At 46.0% G+C, this 18,957-nt stretch overlaps 1 protein-coding gene and 1 non-coding gene across 14 annotated transcripts in view; both read right to left on the bottom strand.

The window, feature by feature from the left end:
- TACC1 (transforming acidic coiled-coil containing protein 1) overlaps positions 1–18,957 on the bottom strand; it is a 129,359-nt gene that overhangs the window by 31,534 nt on the left and 78,868 nt on the right. For 7 of the 13 annotated variants that reach the window (XM_055567044.1, XM_055567041.1, XM_055567045.1 and 4 more), the window contains 3 exons: positions 3,949–4,873; positions 1,639–1,674; positions 351–411 (listed from right to left, as the gene is read on the bottom strand). In XM_055567044.1, the coding sequence (XP_055423019.1) occupies positions 351–411; positions 1,639–1,674; positions 3,949–4,601 (750 nt within the window). In that variant the 5' untranslated portion in view covers positions 4,602–4,873. The remainder of the gene's footprint in view (positions 1–350; positions 412–1,638; positions 1,675–3,948; positions 4,874–18,957) is intronic. The other 6 variants (XM_055567042.1, XM_055567043.1, XM_055567038.1 and 3 more) reach the window with 2 other exon arrangements.
- TRNAG-CCC (transfer RNA glycine (anticodon CCC)) lies at positions 7,006–7,078 on the bottom strand. Its single transcript has one exon. It is a non-coding gene; the product is annotated as a tRNA-Gly (tRNA).

The raw sequence follows: 18,957 nt of genomic DNA on the forward strand, positions 1-18,957 counted from the left end.
TTTAAAAATATATTATCCAGTCATTGCAGTCAGTCACCTTAAAACTTACACCAACATTTCAAGTCCCTCTTTGGTGCTCAGAGGTTCCATATCCAACTGTACAGCAATAAGACGGAGAATGGGTGAGAAGGAACTTTTCCCCCAAAAAAGTGGGAACACATTAACTGTGAAGGAACAGGGTTCCTTTGTCTTATAGGGCCCTTTCTCAGATCCACTTAGGAAGTCAAGGGACTGGGAACTGGCTTCCTTAAAGCGGAGTACTCAGATCCCACTGGAAAAATCTTCGTTAGCCACCACCCTCATGGGGAATACTGGTCTAAGAGATAAGCTGATGAAAGGGACAGACTTACCTGAGAACACCCATCCAAAGCAAGAGACTGGGCTTCATATTTCTTCACCTTACAGCCACTCCTGGGGAAAAACAAACAGAACACCAGGCTGGTTTGGCATCACACAGACAAGCTCCCAAGCCGTGAGATGGAGCAGATAGCGGTGTGTGCAGAAACCAGCCAAAGCGCACAGCCCCACACGAGTCACACCGCCACACATCAGAGACGGGAACACCTTCCCGCCTCTGAATCCTCTCCCGAGAGACAGGGCAAGCGAAAACTGTAATTCAGTGATCCCCTCGCTTGTTTCTGCGGGATGCTAAACACCGACTCTCGGGCCCCTATGGTTTTTAACTGCAACAGCATTCCCAAGAGCAGCCCCAGCACCTGGAGACGGCGGGTCACGTGATCCGCGCTCACCTGGCTTTGACAGTCACCAGAAAAATTACCACGCCGGACCACATTCTTTAAAAATTCTTTATTGTGCTAAAAGCCACAGAAGTCTGGTAAGACAGCTCCAGACCTGTGTGCTCACAGAGGGCCGTGGGTAACAGAAAATATGAAGATAAAAATATCTGAGCAATCTGTTACCGCTCCTATTCAGTAGTAAGATAGAAAATGAACATCATGGCCGGAACTGGGGACACTCACACCGCCTGCTATGTTTAAACTTGCATGTGATTTGTGATCTGAAGACTAGTCCAGATTCCGTTCTGTTTTAATGAACCTAAAACTTCCAATACCACCACTCTGACCCCGCTCCCCATCACCAAATTGCAAGTTCTTCTCGTTTCGTGTGACAAAAACAAAAACCAGCATACACGGTACCAGAATATGGACCCTCCACCTCGTCAGTGCCTGATTTTCTTTCCTAATGCCTGAGTGTCACCCTGCTACCAAACTCAAGCTGAGCTGACTCAGGAAAATGTATCCCCTGTGCTCCAAGGCGGCAGCCTTATCCTATCAAAAGTGTCAACTGTTCCTGACACTAAACAGCAGAGCAGCTCCTCAAACCACCGCGGGGATGACCAGGCGGCCAAGCCAGCACGCAGCATTACAGCGCCACACGGGGCGTGCCAAGCCAGGGACGCAAGCTCTCGCACCTAAGGTGGGAGGGCCTGTCTCCAAGCCTTTGAGTACAGATGGCAAGGCTAAGCTGACTCATGAAGTGGCAAATGAAATGCGAAAAGTCATCAGAAGATTCAACTCAGAAAGGGAAGCCAACATGCTGTGGAGGAGATGGTCCAGGAAGGGTGGGGGAGGAACTGCCAAGGGTCCCGGGGGAGCCAGAAACAGCAGGAGTACTTACAACAGAAAACAGAGAAATTTCACTTGTTCAGTAGTCCTGATGCACCAACAAAATTAGAGACGGGAAAGAGACAGACAGATGAAGAAAAAAATCATGTAAAGCCTGGAATATTCATCTCTAGTCTGGCAGACGTAAAGGCTGCAAAGTTCTATGAGATGAGACAGAAATTATAAATGTCAGATTCATCAATATGACCACTAGTGAGTGCATGACTCTCAGGAGGAAGAGAGTGGTGGAAACACTCAGAAATGCCACACAGTCAAATTTAAGGATGAAAAGTAAACTATCAAATAGTTGTAAATGTTTAAAAAATAACATTACTGCTGAGTATGTTTACTCTTAAATGTCTAGTCATCCATATTAAAGACAATCAATGCATGAATAAAAATATAATTGAAAATATATCTGCTTAAACCTGTCAGTGTCTATCACTAAGAAACTCAAAGTGACTTTACCTAATTTATCTTATTTGCCTGACAAAATCCCAATCATAGGATGATCTGTTTTATTTTTTATTTCATTTTTATTATACAACAGTGACTCTATTTCCCTGTGCTATACATTAGGTCTTTGCTGTTTATTTTATATATAGGAGTATGTATCTGTTAATCCCAAACTTCTAATTTATCCCTGTCCCCCTACCTTTCCTCTGTGGAAGATTGTTTTCTATGTCTGTCGGTCTACACCTGTTTTGTAAATAAATTCATTTGTATCATTTTTTCAGATTTCACATACTAAGTGACGTCATATGATGTTTGTCTTCTTCTACCTGCAAAGTCAGTGAGATTTTGATAGACTTGGCCAAGATTTAAATATTATTTGAAATAAAAAAAATTTTTTTTAAGTTAAAAAAAATAAAAGATTAGTAAAGAAACTTTAGCACGCATTAAACTGTCTTTATACTGGATGTCTCTATATTACGGGAGAAGAACCTGAGATGTCAGTCGTATCATCTTTTAAGAAGTCACACAAGGACCCTGTTACCAGAACTTCAAACTCTGCTAGGTGCTACCTACTTCTACCTCTTTACTTCCACTCTTTTCTACAATAATGGAATTTGCTAAATAAAACCCCAGAGTTACACAACAGGTCGAGCATCTTTCTCCTGTGGAAAGAAGAAGACAAGAGTCTTGGTTGCGTAAGAGTTTTTTTTTTAAAATACATAAGGTATTTTAGACCAAGAAGTTCATTCATCAAAAACAGATTGGGAGGAAAACGCTAGCCAAGTCAGGGAAGTATGGCTGGGAGAGGGTAGGTACTTCTTGCTACCGAAAATAAGATGTAGGATAAACCTTCCTCCCTTTGGATTTAGTTTTATGCCACATGAATGCACGGGCTACACACCTTCAATAAGCAACTGAAAGAGAGGCTCCCAATGAGCCCTTATCAACCCTGAGAGGTAGGGTCACTGATATTTAGAGGACCCCATATTAGAAAGCACCTAGGCAAAGACCTGGCCATTGCATCCCCCAGGCCACAGGTAACCAGATACAGGTAACTAACCTGAGCCACAGAAGAGCACCCTGAGGACACCTGATTAGTAATATTTTTTGGCAACTGTTTAACTGCCCGTCCGGCTCAGCAATCACTTAACAATCAAAGAACAGAGCAAGAACGACAGATGACCTTTTATTCCCTTCAGACTTGGTGGGGATATTCTGAGGCTGCTCAAGATGTGAGTCAGATTCAGGCAACTAGTTAAAAGATTCTTGATTCTTTTTGGAAACTCACTTCCTTACTGATAAAAGCCAGAAGTTTGACCAGGAGACGTAAGAATTCACAGTAGCTCTGAGTGGTAGGTTTGTTTTTAATAGGAATCACAGCTTTCTGTTCAAGTGAAAAGACTTCTATATGCCCCTTCCCCCACGTTACTGACACTACACCAGCAACCTGCAGGCCTGGGAGCTTTGTTTCATCCAGAGAATCTGCAGAGGGTGGCTGGCACTGATCCTTGAGTTCTGTCTATGACACCCCGCAGCTCAGACAGGATTTCTGAAAACCATCAGATCTCTACCTGCCTAGCTCATGATATTCTTTTTTTTTTCTTCTTTTTAAAAGCAGGAAAAAACGTATCCAAGGTTAGGGGGAAAGAATTCAGCAGAATAAGCTGAGGATTCGGAAGCAAGGCAGACATCTAAAAAGGATTCCTCTGGCATCTCTGATTCCACAGCAGAGTCAGGCACCACAGTGAAGGCTGCGTCAGAGGCTACAAGCTGTGTGTCTGCCCCGGGGGGCCTCCCCCCAAACCAAAAGCAGTGGTCAGACTCAGAGAGGACACAGAACACAACGCCCACGCCCGGCCCCACTCACGTTATTAAACGTGACTTGGCCTTCTTGGGTGATTCTAAGATTTCATTAACTTGATTACCGGCGGGAGAATCAAAGTCACCGCTGGCGAAAGTCATACTGGGTTTAAAGGGATCCGAGGACTCGTCAAAGAGGTCCGGGTCAAAGCGGTAGGAGCCCTGGGCGGAGAGCGGGGGCGAGTGCTGCCGCGCCAGGGGGCCGCCGCGGGGCCGCAGGGTGGGGCTCGCCCCGGGGCCCGGCTCCGGTGGCGCCTTGGCGCCATGAACCTGCGGCATGACTCTGCTGCCCGGTTTCCGGCCAGGCTTCCTTGGGAGGGCTCTCCTGGACTCCACGGTCTCCGCGTCTTCGGCGAAATCGAACTCGCATTGCAGCTGGGGGCTCCTCGCATCCTCCGGCCGCTCGGCCCCTGAGTCGTGGGCATCTCCGCCTGGTGTTTCCATCATCTCTGGGGCACATTTCTGGCTCCCGGCCTTCCCATCCTCCCCGTCGGGACGCACATCCTCCGGGGCAGGGGCCGCTTCCAAGAGCTCGCCGCCCAGTGCCTTCTTCCGCAGGGGCACGGGCCGCGGCTTCCGCAGGCGGCTCCGGCCGGCCCCGGGCTCTGGACGAGGGCTGCCCGCCCCAGGGTCGGCTTCGAGGGCGGCGCCCGCGGTCATGGCCTCGTTGTCTTGCACGCCCGCGGCCGGGCCGAGGAGCGCGGCTGTGCCGGGCGCCGCGGGGACATCCCCGCAGTTCCTGGATTCTATGGAAAACGGCCTCACGACGGAGATCTTGCTCGCGTCATGTTCGGGCTCTTCTCTGAAATCCTTGACTGGGCGAGACCCGCCAGCAGGCGGCGCTGCCTCCTGCCCTGAGGGTCGAGAAGCAGCCGCAGATGAACAGCTTCCAACCACTTCAGCCACCAGCTCTTCCTCCTCTTCTTGTGAGTCTGAAACAAAACACAAAAGCTGTGGGTCAACAAATGACCTTTCCGGCATTAGTGAATCTTCTCTACTAGCTGAAGCCACACAGACAGATGGCAGGCTCTCCCCATTTTGCTTTTACAAGCATCCCTAAGGTTCTGTATCGATGGTGGTGAGGCCTGAAAGGGGAGACTGGTGCTATGCTCTAAAGGGTGCCTGTGTATTACCCAAGTCATGATGATAATAATGTACGAGGACTTCCTTGGTGGCTAAGACTGCACACTTCCACTGCAGGGCACATGGTTCAGTGCCTGGAACTAAAGATACCCCCATGCTATGCACTTCGGCCAAAAAAAAAAAGTTATACAAATAACAATTATACCAAACAGAGCTATTTAAGAAAAGGTGAAGTAGATCATAGGCCCTCTGCAAAGCATATTAAAATGATGCTGAAATTCCACAGGTTTAAACAACTGGTGGAAGAAGCTCTGGACCCTGACAGCTCACAAACAGCGAGCTCATCTGGCACGGACATGGTTCCCAGGCACTGCCTGAGAGGTTCAGGGTCTGGATTTTATGCAGCAAATGGATTTTAATCTCTGGAAGTTAAAAATAAGAATTCCTTCTTCCCCAGGATAGAATTTAAATAACTGGACTGTTTTAAAGTTAAATGAAACACTCATCATGGTCTGCTCAGAATAACTTCTCTGTACATGTAAAAACCAAAAGAAGCAAATAAAAAAGCTAATTAGAAAAAGCAGAAATAGCAAAGCAGTTTCAGGAACAAACAGTCCTTATTTTACTAAGACACAAATCATAAAACACAAAAGTTTTACTTCTTTAGAAGCTTAGTCTCTCAGCTGGCCAGGAATTCTCTCAAATCATTTGTGAAAATGAAAGATCCTTTTTAATTGGGGTCAGTCCATCCTAAAGGAGATCAGCCCTGGGATTTCTTTGGAAGGAATGATGCTGAAGCTGAAACTCCAATACTTTGGCCACATCATGTGAAGAGCTGACTCACTGGAAAAGACCCTGATGCTGGGAGGGATTGGGGGCAGGAGGAGAAGGGAACAACAGAGGTTGAGATGGCTGGATGGCATCACCAACTAGATGGACATGAGTTTGGGTAAACTCTGGGAGTTGGTGATGGACAGGGAGACCTGGTGTGCTGCGATTCATGGGGTCACAAAGAATAGGACACGGCTGAGCGACTGAACTGAAGGAGAAACACTGCTACCAACAAGTTGTGTAAATGAGGGTATTTCTTAAAAGCACAAATTAAGATAGTGCTTTCCTGACTTAGGTATCTGAAGTGACAATAGAATAGCAGCAAAAACTGAGTAAACTGGTTATCATCATGGTATCTCATGATTTAACAAAAACTCAGAAATGACCATCTAGTCATACTTCCTAATCATAATCCAGGATCAAAGAGCTGAGTATCACTGGGAGAGGTTTTGAAAGCACTCATACATCTTTTTACATGATTCCTTTATGGTTGGAACTGGGCAGTACATTTACAAACTTTTCTGCACAGATACTTCAGATATTCTACTAATGTTCAATATGTCTTGTTCTTAAAGATATATTTGACTGTTATTAATGCTGGTCAAGGCTATGGTTTTTCCTGTGGTCATGTATGGATGTGAGAGTTGGACTGTGAAGAAGGCTGAGTGCCGAAGAATTGATGCTTTTGAACTGTGGTGTTGGAGAAGACTCTTGAGAGTCCCTTGGACTGCAAGGAGATTCAACCAGTCCATCCTAAAGGAGATCAGTCCTGGGTGTTCATTGGAAGGACTGGTGCTAAAGCTGAAACTCCAGTACTTTGGCCACCTCATGCGAAGAGTTGACTCATTGGAAAAGACTCTGATGCTGGGAGGGACTGGGGGCAGGAGGAGAAGGGGACGACAGAGGATGAGATGGCTGGATGGCATCACCGAATCAATGGACATGAGTCTGAGTGAACTCCAGGAGTTGGTGATGGACAGGGAGGCCTGGCGTGCTGCAGTTCATGGGGTCGCAAAGAGTCAGACATGACTGAGCGACTGAACTGAACTGAACTGAATGCTGGAATTAAAAAAAAAAAATTTACTTTTATTGGCTAAATCGGGTCTTAGTTGTGACATGCAAACTCTTAGTTGCAGCAAGTGGGATCTAGTTCCTTGACCAGGGATTGAACCTGGGACCCCTGCATTGGGAGTGCAGAGTCTTCGCCACTGGACCACCAGGAAAGTCCCCAGTGCTGGAATTTTTAATAAAGCTCTCAATGCGTGGTATCTAGGATTGAACATACTTCAAAGGATTTTCTTTTAAAAGACAAAGCCAATGTGGCAAAATCTTGGTAACTGTTGAACCCAGGGCTGGGTAAATTGGAGTTTTCATTGTACTATTTCCTCTATCGTATATGCTTGAAATCTTGCAAAATAAAAAATTTTTAAACTCAACTGCCTTACACACAGAATTTTAACAAAAACATTTTAAAGTGTCCTGACAATTTAACTTGTGAGCATATAGATTCTCTATTCTTTTTCTACATATTTGAGCTGTGATGAGGGTGTTATTGATTGTTTCTCTGTGCTGATAGGAGGTAGGTAGACAAGTAACAGTGAAAACATGCCATCAAAACCCAGGGCTGCAAAAATCTACATGTGACAGTCTTGGTTAGAAGCCAGGCTGGGTTTGGGCATGCCTGCTTATACCCTAGCATCAGTCTGTTGAAAAAAATAAAATCTTTATTATCTCAAAGTACAGAAAGTGACTACTTATTTTACATGAGCCACAGAGAGTGCTTAAGCAGATTTACTTATAAATCAGATTTATGTTCTCAACAGCTCTAGCTGAAATGCAGGGAAGGGTTGGAAGGAGGTCAGAAAAGGAACAAACAGAACCACTAGTGTGTTATTCTGGGGCTTTGATTAGGGCGGTGCTAATGGAAGGGAAGAGACATGCAGAGCAACTGAGAAAAATGAGGTGAGACGGAGAAGGTTGTGAGGCGCTGGATGCAGAGCTGAAGGAGGAGGAGGCATCAAAGATGGCATGTACATTTTCAGCTCGTGAAACGGGATGGTGCTACTACTCAGTGAGACTCGGGGGTACCAGCCAAGGAGCTTGGGGCTGTTGGGACGGGGGCTCGAGGTCGGCCCCTGGATACTGAGAGCTGTCTGGGACCCTGAAGCAGAGAAGCTGAGTAGGAAGTGAGTAAGTGAGCACAGAGAGATCTAAGCTGCAACGAGTACGGGACATAACTCAAGTGATGACGTTCATGTCATTACCTTCAAAGTCACACTGGATGCTACACAACTGAAAGGTATCTCCCTTCTACACACTTTCATCTTTGAGCCTTAGCATATTTTATTCTAAATTTTTAGATAGAAGCTGATTATCTTTTTCTCTCAAAAGAAGGTAAACCTAAAAAAGATTAAACAAAAACTTGAAGTGTATCTTTTGTAAATTAAAAGTAATGCTATTAATAATGATATCTGTATCTTTATTAATAACAATACAATGTCAGCTACATAGGAACATGTCCACACATCTTTAAGATGCTTACTGAAACATCTGTGACATGCTATCTGGAATTTGTTTTAAAAATAACTGAAGTAATAAAACAGAAGAAAAAGAGGATGAGGGGACGATGGGACCAAGTCTGAGAAAATCTGGACAATGATTTAACCCGGGAGGTAGGAACACAGAGGCTCCACTTTTCCATACGACATTGGGAGCTGAGGACAATCAAAGAAAAACTGTCTTTTGTTACGTAACTTCTCTCCCAATCTCTCCTTGCCATTGAGACATTCTAAACATTTACGGTTGGTCTCTCTCATGGGAGCCCTGTCCTCTGTGTTCTTCCCCAACAGGCTGGAGGTCAGTTGAGGGGAAGGGTGAGGCTGAGACAGGAGAGGACAGTGTCTCTAGCCCAGTGGCCCTGTCCCTTCTGGCAACATTTGGTCTTCATTTCCTGATTCCTTCACCATCAATCCCACACCTCCCAAAGATGGAGGGAAGACCTCTGGAGTCACCTTCTGAGTCTCTCCTAGCTTTGTACTTCTGCCCTAGTCTCCCCTATTAGCAAAGGCAGGGGCCTTCCCACTTCCCACCCCCCTCCACTTGCCTCCACTCCTCCAGACCCCACCCTTCCCCATGTCTACCGGCCATGAGGGATGAGGGATGAGGATGGATAAGCCTCTGCAACCTGGGGACACCTGGAGGGCCGCTGCATCCTACAGCATGCCACCTGGCAAGGGGGAGGGGAAGGCAGACAACACCCCTCACCTGAATTCAGCCCCCCAGTCTGAGCAGAAGATCACCACCTCAGCATTTCTTGTCCAACTCTAGGCAGGTGCCAAGTGGGCAAACCTGCCCATCCAAAGTGCACTCCCTGCAGGCCCCAGCCTGGTCCAGCATCGTCAGTCACCAGGACAGAACACCTCAGGGCAGGAGGTGGGGGGCAGGGGGAGGGCAGCTCACTGATTTAAGCCAGGGTGGGGAGTCTGTGAAAATGTAAAAGCAAAAACCAAGCTTCTCACCTAACTTGAAGTGATACATCTGAGTAAGGTTTTATTTGCCTTTACACTCTCCGTCAGCAAGCGTCCCGGGGCCAGCTGACCCTGCCTACCTGAGGCTGCCCTAAAACAGGACCTAAAGGGCAAGCACCGCACCACTAGTAACTGGAAGAAGTAAAACAGCCAAGGTGTCCTCAGGATCCGGGTAGGTCTCCCACTGGTTAGCATGAGTTCTAACCTCGGTCTTCGGTCCTGGCTTTCATCTCAGAGCCCGTTATGTAACTAACCTCTATTCATCCTTACATTTTTACACAAATCCTTCTCTTCTTCAGAACCTTCCTCCCAGGGGCACTGAAAAGCTCTCTCCCTGGAATGAGTCTCATGCGTTTGGATGACTCTGACAAGCACGGCACTGCCTGGCGGCATGGTGAACAGAGAGAGATGAGATCAGTGGATGATTTCAAAGCAAACACTGAGGAAATCCAAAAACAGACCGACATTTCCACTTCTGCCACATCTGTTCTGTTAATCAAACTCTTCCTTTCAACAAGCACCCTCCCCAAGATCTAAAATGTATGATGCACCCATGGGTGCTCTAACACAGATGCCTTCTATGCTTATTCAGGATGTAGGCTAGTCTCTTGTAAAAAGGGATCTTCCCTCCCCCCCGCCTTTATAATACTTTTAAAAGAAAAGGCACAGAATGCCAAGATTCAAAAGGCTGAGGTAACAGCTTGACTTTCTGCTTTGCACTCTGGTACGATGAAAATATGGGCTTCCCTTGTGGCTCAGTGGTAAAGATCTGCCTGCAGTGCAGCAGACACAGGTTCGAGCCCTGGGTTGGGAAGATCCCCTAGAAGGGGGCATGGCAACCCATCCAGTATTTTTGCCTGGAAAATCCCAGCCTTGCAGGCTGCAATCCATAGGACTGCAAAGAGTAGGACACGACTGAAGCGACTAAGCAGCAGTTGCAGTTGAAAATATACTGGGTTCAAATACAAGTGTATGAAAAACCTTGAAAACCTCAGAAGAGGGGGAAATGCCATGCACAGAAAATATTTTTGAAACTCAGAAATGTATTCAGCTAGCATATACTGAGAACCTGCTCAGCTGGCTGCTTCCACATGGATAACCTCATTTAATAGGAAAGTGAACCGCAACCACTCAGAAAACATTGTATGTTAACACTGCAGATTTGGCATTTTTCTCAAATATGCTTGACTCTTCTACCTCAGTTTTTAACTTTCAGGTGAAACACTGTCAGCAAGCTCCTTTTAGATTTGCCCATCACTACTACTGCTTCACGACTGAGCGACTGAACTGAACTGAACTTCTGCTTCAGCTAAAAGAGGTCTCCTTTATGGCTTTTTCTTTTTTGTGTGTGGACCATTTTTAAAGTAGTGAATTTGTTATAGGACTGCTTCTGTTTTAGTATTTTTGGTCCTGAGGCATGTCAGATCTTAGTTCCCTGACCAGGAATGGAACCTGCACCCCCAGCATTGGAAGGTGTCATCTTAATCACTGGACTACCAGCGAAGTCCTCTCTTTTATGGGTTTTGAAGTACTGGACATGTGGGACTCCCCTGGTGGTCTACTGGTTAAGACTCTGCACTTCCACTGCAGGGGGCCCGGGTTCCATCCCTGGTTAGGGAACTAAGATTCGACATGCTTTGCAGCGGGGCCAAAAATCAAAACAAATACTGGACATGTAAAGTGATAAGTCCACCAAAATCTGAACAGGCCTCCTGTGTCAACACACACTCCGGCCTCCTTCTAACCTCAAAATTTAACCAGCATCTCACATCCAAGTCTAGGATGCAAGGTCTAACTCTGAGGCTAAAACAAAATCTCTGAGCCAATACGTGAAAATGAATGTCTGTGCAGTAATTCAGGAAGAAAGGGTCTCAGATAAATGTTGAGGGTCCATGAAGCCCCAAAAACTCAGTGAAAAATTACATCAGAGCCTTCTCCAGGGAAGAAAATCCATAGCCTTCTCCAAAGCCTAGCCTCAGAAGCCACAGAGCAGAAGCTTGTATTTCAGCAGCGTGTTTAGGGCACCTCGAAGGGCTCCTCTCTTTACTTGAGAGTTACAACTTCAACTGCCTCCCCACCCCCCATCCACCCTGCCATCACCACACCAAGGTTTAAAGGACCCTTAGCTACTGGGGAAAATATCCTAACATCAAAGAACAAAGCTCACCACCTCCCAGAACATTCCAAAGGAATGCTGCAAGTGCTGTTTTAAGCAGTTTTAAGTGTGGAATGAACGTCTGAGAGGGAACACTTACCAAAACACACATTTCAATAGTCTGTTTAAATAGGACTGAGTCACTGGCTCTGCATATGTTGACATTAAGATGGGAATGACAGGTGGGTGGCCAGGCCTGAAGGGGCACCGAACGTGTGGTGAGAGCTGGTGGGGGTAGTCCCGGAAGGGCACTGGTGTGCAAGGAAGGGGCGCTGGGACAGACCACCCCATGGGAAGTCAGGCCTCTGAGGAATAGACCTGGGTGAATACTTTCCTTCTCTGGAGAGTGGTTTGGAATTCGAGGGCAAAGTAAGGGCGGGAGGCAGCCAAAACCTGGCCTAAGTCCGCAGAGCCTTCTCCACATTCTGCTTAAAGGAGCCCCTCACCTCTACTATCTGCCAGTACCCAAGGAGCCTGCCCTCGGAGAAGGCAATGGCACCCCACTCCAGTACTCTTGCCTGGAAAATCCCATGGACGGAGGAGCCTGGTGGGCTGCAGTCCATGGGGTCGCTAAGAGTCGGACACAACTGAGTGACTTCACTTTCACTTTTCACTTTCATGCATTGGAGAAGGAAATGGCAACCCACTCCAGTGTTCTTGCCTGGAGAATCCCAGGGATGGGGCAGCCTGGTGGGCTGCCATCTCTGGGGTCGCACAGAGTCGGACACGACTGAAGCGACTTAGCAGCAGCGGCAAGGAGCCTGCCCTCTGGGGCCGCCACGCTGCCAGCCTGCAGGGACCCGGGGCCTGCACTGGCCCCGCAGCGGCCCAGTGTCTGAGGCCCCAGGAAGACAGGCATGCACACCAGACGAGCAGGGGATGCTGGGGTCGTGGCTGGACATCAGGAGATAGACTGCCTCCAGCAGGACTGGTCAGAGCAAGGCAACACGGTGGAGAAAAGGAGGGGCGAGTCAGGCACGGACTAGTGGGTTTGCTCCGGGACAGGGGAGTTTACAAATAAGACTCATGTAATCACAAGGGAAGTTAAGGGGAACACAGAGAGATGGTGTGGGAATGGAGGAAACAGGTCAATATACTAACACAGCCCAAAAAGACATTAATTCTACCAAGTGCAATATGTGACTTAGTTTAGATCCAATGTTAAAGACATTCTAAGGAGAACTGGGGAAGCCTGATTGAACATGGCCTGGGTTAGATGATATTAATTAGGTTAACTGTACTGATATGATAACAGTCTTATGGTTAACAGGAAAAATATCTTTATGTTTAGAGATACACACTTAAATATTTCGAGAAAATGTCTCATCTTATAAATCCTTCAAAAAGAAGAAGCAAGCATGGTAAAATGTTGACTGTTGTAATGGGGTGATAAGTACATGGAGATGCATTATACTCTTCTATTATTACATGCCTACACTTTTCATAAGATTAAAAAAATAAGAATATCTAGAAAAAACTTTGGAAGGATGTGTTTTTACATAGTTCATCCCTTAAATTGGGACAATGGCTTATTTTTATTTTTTTTCTCTCTTATTTATCTGTTATTTTCTACTTTGTGTCTACAATTAATAGGACTTAAGATAATTTTCCACAGCTACATACAGTAATACATATTTCCGGAGAGTTCAAGACAAGTTCTCTCTCTTTCCAAGCACCCTCTGCCTCCCACCCCCAGCACAACGCTGAGGAACAGAGAAGCCCGGATCCCTATGATCTCACCCCCGCCAGTGCCTGGATGCGCTTGACAGCTTTCTAAACCTGGTTTCAAAAAACGACCTCCAGACACAGCCTGTCACAGAAGGACAAGAAGCAACTTAAACACAGTGCTGGTGCACGATGCAACCAGACAAAACATTTCTCCAAGAACTGAAGCGGGAAGGATAATCACAGTCTGGCTATATCAGCAAGTGTAAAATTGGCAAGCAAACGGCAGGCGGTTTCGGGCAGAAATGGAACAGCACAGGCTGCGGGACGGAGCCGGAGGTGAGCCAGCTGTGCGACGGCGGAGGACGCGGGAGTGCCCGACGGCCGGACAGATGGAAGGCAGGCCCGAGGCGGAAACAGATGCACCCAGCGCAGCTGTCTGCAAAGGCTCTTAGCGCGGGAGAGGGCGCCTGCCCTGCTTCCTCTCAGCGCGGGAGAGGGCGCCTGCTCTGCTTCCTCTCTCCTGTTCCTCCTCCACACTCAGCAGCGCCCGGCGCTTCTCCCCGCCCCTCCCCCACCCTCCATCCTAAAATACACACTCATTTGTTCAACTAATGACAGCAACACTGAAGTCACACTACATGGCAGGTAATTTTTTTTTTTTTTAACATTTATTCATTTACTTATTATTTATTTGGCTGTGCTGGGTCTCAGTTGAGGCATGTGACCTCTTAGATGTGGGATCTAGTTCCCTGACCAGGGATTGAACCTAGGCGCCCTGAATTGGGAGCAGAGTCTTAACCACTGGACCACCAGGGAAGTCCCACGTCAGGCAATTTTTGAGGGTCCCCAAATTCCTTTGTCGTTCTAATCACTGCTGTGATGAACATTTTTCTATACGTATCTTCATACTAGAAGATGTAGTATAATAAGAATGGCCTTTGTCCAAGGTTCCTGGCACAGAGCTCCTAAAACCCTCGGAACTTTCCTGGATGACTGGAGTGTCATGCGACTGATAACAAGCCCCTTTTGATCACACCTGAGTTTAATGAGGTGTCTCAGGATGGAGGCCCCAGAGGGTGTCCAGATGGGGCCGGTCACCGGAAAGACCAAACTCGTGATGAGAAGGTGGGAACTTTCGGGAGGTGGCAACTGATCAGGTTATAAGAAGCCTTCGACAGTGAGAGTCACAGGGCCCCCAGGCTGGTGAACCCACAGAGGTGCTGGCGAGGTGCCTGCCCCCCACCTGGCCCCTGCATCTCTGCCACTCGCCTGTTTACAATCGCACCCTTTACAGTAAACCAGTAAACGTATCTTCCTGAATTTTTTTTTTTTTTTTTTGAGTCCCTGTAGAGAATTCTAGGAGCTGAGAGGGGGTTGTGGGAGCCCCCTCCGAGCTGCAGCCAAGCAGAAGGGAAGTGTGGGCAGCCTGGGGACCTGGGATGCACCTGACAACTCAGGTGAGGGCAGCCTTGGGGGACTGAGCGCTGAAATCTCCGGCATCGATGCCAACTCGGCATTAGTGCCAGACCAGGACTGGACTGAAGGACACCCAGTCAGTGGGTCCACCCATCAGGGAATTGGTGTTCGAAAAGACACCACATATTTGCTGTCAAAAAGAAAACCCCTCTCAACTACAAGTGCTATTTACATTTATTCACATATTTACGTATACTAATAACCAACAGGTTGACCACGGGCAGTACAGAAATATAGTCTTATCTAGTAGCAAGATGAAGGTTCTGTCTCCATGTGATGGAAAAAGCAGCTTGATTCACAATTACCCAAGGCTGAGGAACTTCACAAGGGAAACCAGGCAGACGCTGTAAAACGTCCAGCAGTGATAACCATCCCTGCATCCCCCAGGAAAAAGAACAGACGAAAAGTCTCCCCACGGCCCCGTTTACCTTTATCGCTACTAGCTGTCTGATTCCAGGTCAATGATTAAAACAAAACAACATATTGTGGTGCAACATTAAAAATCGTGTTTGAAGTAGTTAATGACATGGAAAGATGCTGGCTATATCTTATTAGAGAAACCGGTTTCTAGACAACACTGGGACCTGAACCTTGGCTTCACTTTCAGAATGACTTATCCACAGACTGTTTATTGTGTAACTATTTTCAGGCAATAAACCTTAGATAAGCACTAAATTATCCCCCAGTGTTTCAGATATATAAACAAATGACTAATATTAAGCCAATCCTCCCATTTCGAGGCCCAGAATCCTTCTTAAGCACAAAAATCTCTTCTTTCTCAAACCTAATCCCCTTCTACCCTTTCTCCTCTGTCTTCATCTCAACACAGAACTCTTGTTCCAAGTCCATCCAGCCCCACCCCGCCTTCTCTTCCCAAGACAGAAGGGTGGGATGTATTATTGTCAAGGGCTGTTTTTGAAGGATCTCCCTCATGACAAAAGTCTTCATAGTTAACACTACTATTGTAACTGTGCTGCGAGTTCCAGCACTTTATTTCACATTCACACACCCCTAAAGAGGTGCTCCTTAACCCCATCTTACGGGTGAGGGGACCACAGCTCAGAAAGGTTAGAACCAAGAGCGACGGAGCAGGAGAGAGAAGAGGCGTGAAGCTGGGTCGAGGGTACAGGCGGGTCACAGCTCAACTATGCTACGCAGCCTCCGAATTAATTCTAGAGCTGTCTTCAATCACTCAATTTCTCTTCACTCCTGGGATGACTCTTAGAAAACCCTAATAGGCCACAAGCCCAAGAAGAGAGGTTTTGAGGTGGAGGCTCAACGCTACAATAGGACACTGTCAGTATATCGCTCTACAGGGCTACGTCTATGAAGGGGGTGGGCACCTGAGTCAGGATGGAAGCAGGGGGCTGTCCGTGTCTAGGAACAAACCATCCATGTCATGCTTCTAAGTGTTCACAAGTCAGGGATGGAACCACATGGCCAAGCGGGGCTAGACATTCAAACAGGTAGGACTGGGGGCTTCCTTGGTAATCTAGTGGTTAGGACTCTGGTGCTTTCACTGCCCTGGGCCTGGGTTCAATCCCCGGTTGGGGAACTAAGATGCCACGTGGAACAGCCACAACGAAAACAAAAAGGTGGGACTATTCCTCCCTCACTGCAGGGGAGGTGATCCCACAACTTCACACAACCCCCCGGGTTGCAACGTGTCTCAAAACTGGCAAAGCTCAATCTGACAGCTGCGAGAACAGGACCCCTGGTTACCAAGGCCCTGGGGCCTGGATTTCTGAACTCTAGCCTGCAGGGTGGGTCTCTTTGATTCGGGACCAAAGGGGATATACACAGAAATAATACAAACTTGGAGGGTCTGGCGATGACAGAGAAGTTTGACAATTGTATTACTGACTGTGAGCCAAGCTGATTTGAGTCACAGCACTAAGAAATCCTACATAAAGATCCAAACCAGATGTTCAGTGTCAGCACTCCCTAATTAGCTTAAACCCTTAGCTGCATCAGGACCTGAAGCCTTAAAATCAAATCATAAAATAATGTCTAAGATAATCATCTACCCAACCAACCACAAGCCCTGTGAACCTACGGCACACTGCGCCTGGCATGAAGTAAGCACAGAATAAGTACGTGGGGCTTATAATCCCATCAAGGAGACAAGAGCCACGCTCCAAGCCCCTTCAGAGGACAGTCGGGTTGAGCTTAAGGAAGTTCCTACCACTTTCTCACGTGATGGCCACCTCCCCTGTTCCTACAGAGAAGATATCACCACTGCTCCACCTCTGGACTTGCCTTCCCTTTCTAAGTGGGTTATTTCCCCTATGAATCTGCCTCCATATTTAGCAAGAGAACTTTCCAGACTACAGTAATTCTTCATTTTTGAAAACCAACTACGTTGTATTTTATTTTTTTTATTTTTATATTATTGGCTGTGCGGTTTATAGAATTCTTAGTTCAATCCCGAGTATATAGGATTCTTAGTTCAGTCCCGACTGGGGATTGAACCCAAGCCCTCCACAGTGAAAGCACAGTCTTTACTGGACCTCCAGGAAGTCGCTAGGTTGTATTATAAAAGAACTTTTATTGCTGACAGAGCAGTAAGCTGGGAGAAGGTGAGGTGAATGAATGCAGTGCCTCTAAGATACAGGTTACAGGAAAAAGGAGGACATCTGGGGCTGAACCAAGCTGAACACTTGTCCTCAGGGAGGACAAGAAACAGCAGTTCTCGGGGCTGGGCAGGAGCTGAGTTCCTAATGCGGCACTGATGCCCTCCAACCCTGAAAGTGTACAAGCTATGTTCTGCTACCCCTCAAGAAGCGGGTAGACTGGTCCCCCAACCACTGTAATTCCCCTCCACCCCAATCTTAGCTTATATTCCTTTGGTAACAAGGTCGACAATCTTACCCATGAAATGCAACTCACAAAGGGGGAATGTAGTAGAAATGTTAAGTTGCATAAACTGTGGACAGTGGTGCCCTGGAACTAAAAATTTACACAAATACACTACCTCACAGTCATATGGTCTTCAAGGCACTTCCATACGTACTGCTTAACCTGATCCTCAAACCAACCCTGTGAAACAGGCATGGCAGGGCTGATTAATTCTGTTTGAAAATAGGAAAATGACACTATGAATAACTGTATGTTAACAAATTTAGTAAGTTAGATATAAAAGACAAAAACCTAAAAAGACACAAATGACTGAAACTGGCTCAAGAGGAAATAGAAAAATCTGAATAGATCTAAGACAAATAAAGGAGAGTGAATTAGTAAATTAAAAACTCCCCATCACACACAGAAAAAGATGTGAACCAGATTGGTGAATTTTACCAATCATTTAAAGAATAATTAACATCAATTGTTCACAAACATCCAGACTATAGGAAGAGTAAAACTTCCCAGTTCATTCCATCATGCCAATATCACCCTGATGCCAAAACCATGCCAATATCACTGAAAACACAAAACCAAAAAAACTACAGACTAATATTTCTTATTGAAAATCAACACAAAAATCCTCAAAATACCAGCAAACCAAGTCCACCAACACATGAAAAGGCATGATTTACTCCAGGAATGCAAGGGTGGTTTAACATCTGAAAATCATTTAGTATAACATATCATAGCAATAGAATGGAAGACAAAACCCGTATAATCATCTCAATATACATGGAAAAAGAATCTAACAAAATCCAATGTCCTTTCATAATTAAAAAAAAAAAAATTTCAACAAATAAGGAATAAAAGGGAACTTCCTCTGACTTCCCTGGTGACCCAGTGATTGAGACTATGTGCTTCCACTGCAGGGGGCATGGCTTGAGCCCTGGCTGGGGAAATTTCACATACTGCACAGTGTGGCAAAGAAAAAAAAAGGACTTCTTCAACTTGATAAAGGACATCTATGAAAATTCCCCAGCTAATATCATATTTAACAGTAAAAGCTGAATGCTTTTACCCTAAGATCAAGATAAGAGTAAGAATGTCAGCTCTCACCACTTCTAAAATTGTACTTGAAGTTCTAGCCAGGTCGATTAGGAAAGAGAAAGAAAAAAAATGCATCCAGATTGGAAAGGAAAAGTAAAACCATCTGTATTTGCAGATGACACAACTTTTTATACAGAAAGTTCTGAGGAATCCACCAAAAATTATTATAACTAATAAACGAATTCATCAAGGTTTCAGGAAGGATCAATATGCAAATATCAACTGCATCTCTATACACCTGCAATGAAAAATCCAAAAACATAATTATGAAAACAATTCCATTTACAGCAATATAAAAAAAATAAAATACTTTGAAATAAATTTA

This window comes from Bubalus kerabau, chromosome 2, assembly GCF_029407905.1.
Source record: "Bubalus kerabau isolate K-KA32 ecotype Philippines breed swamp buffalo chromosome 2, PCC_UOA_SB_1v2, whole genome shotgun sequence".
Taxonomy (NCBI): domain Eukaryota; kingdom Metazoa; phylum Chordata; class Mammalia; order Artiodactyla; family Bovidae; genus Bubalus; species Bubalus kerabau.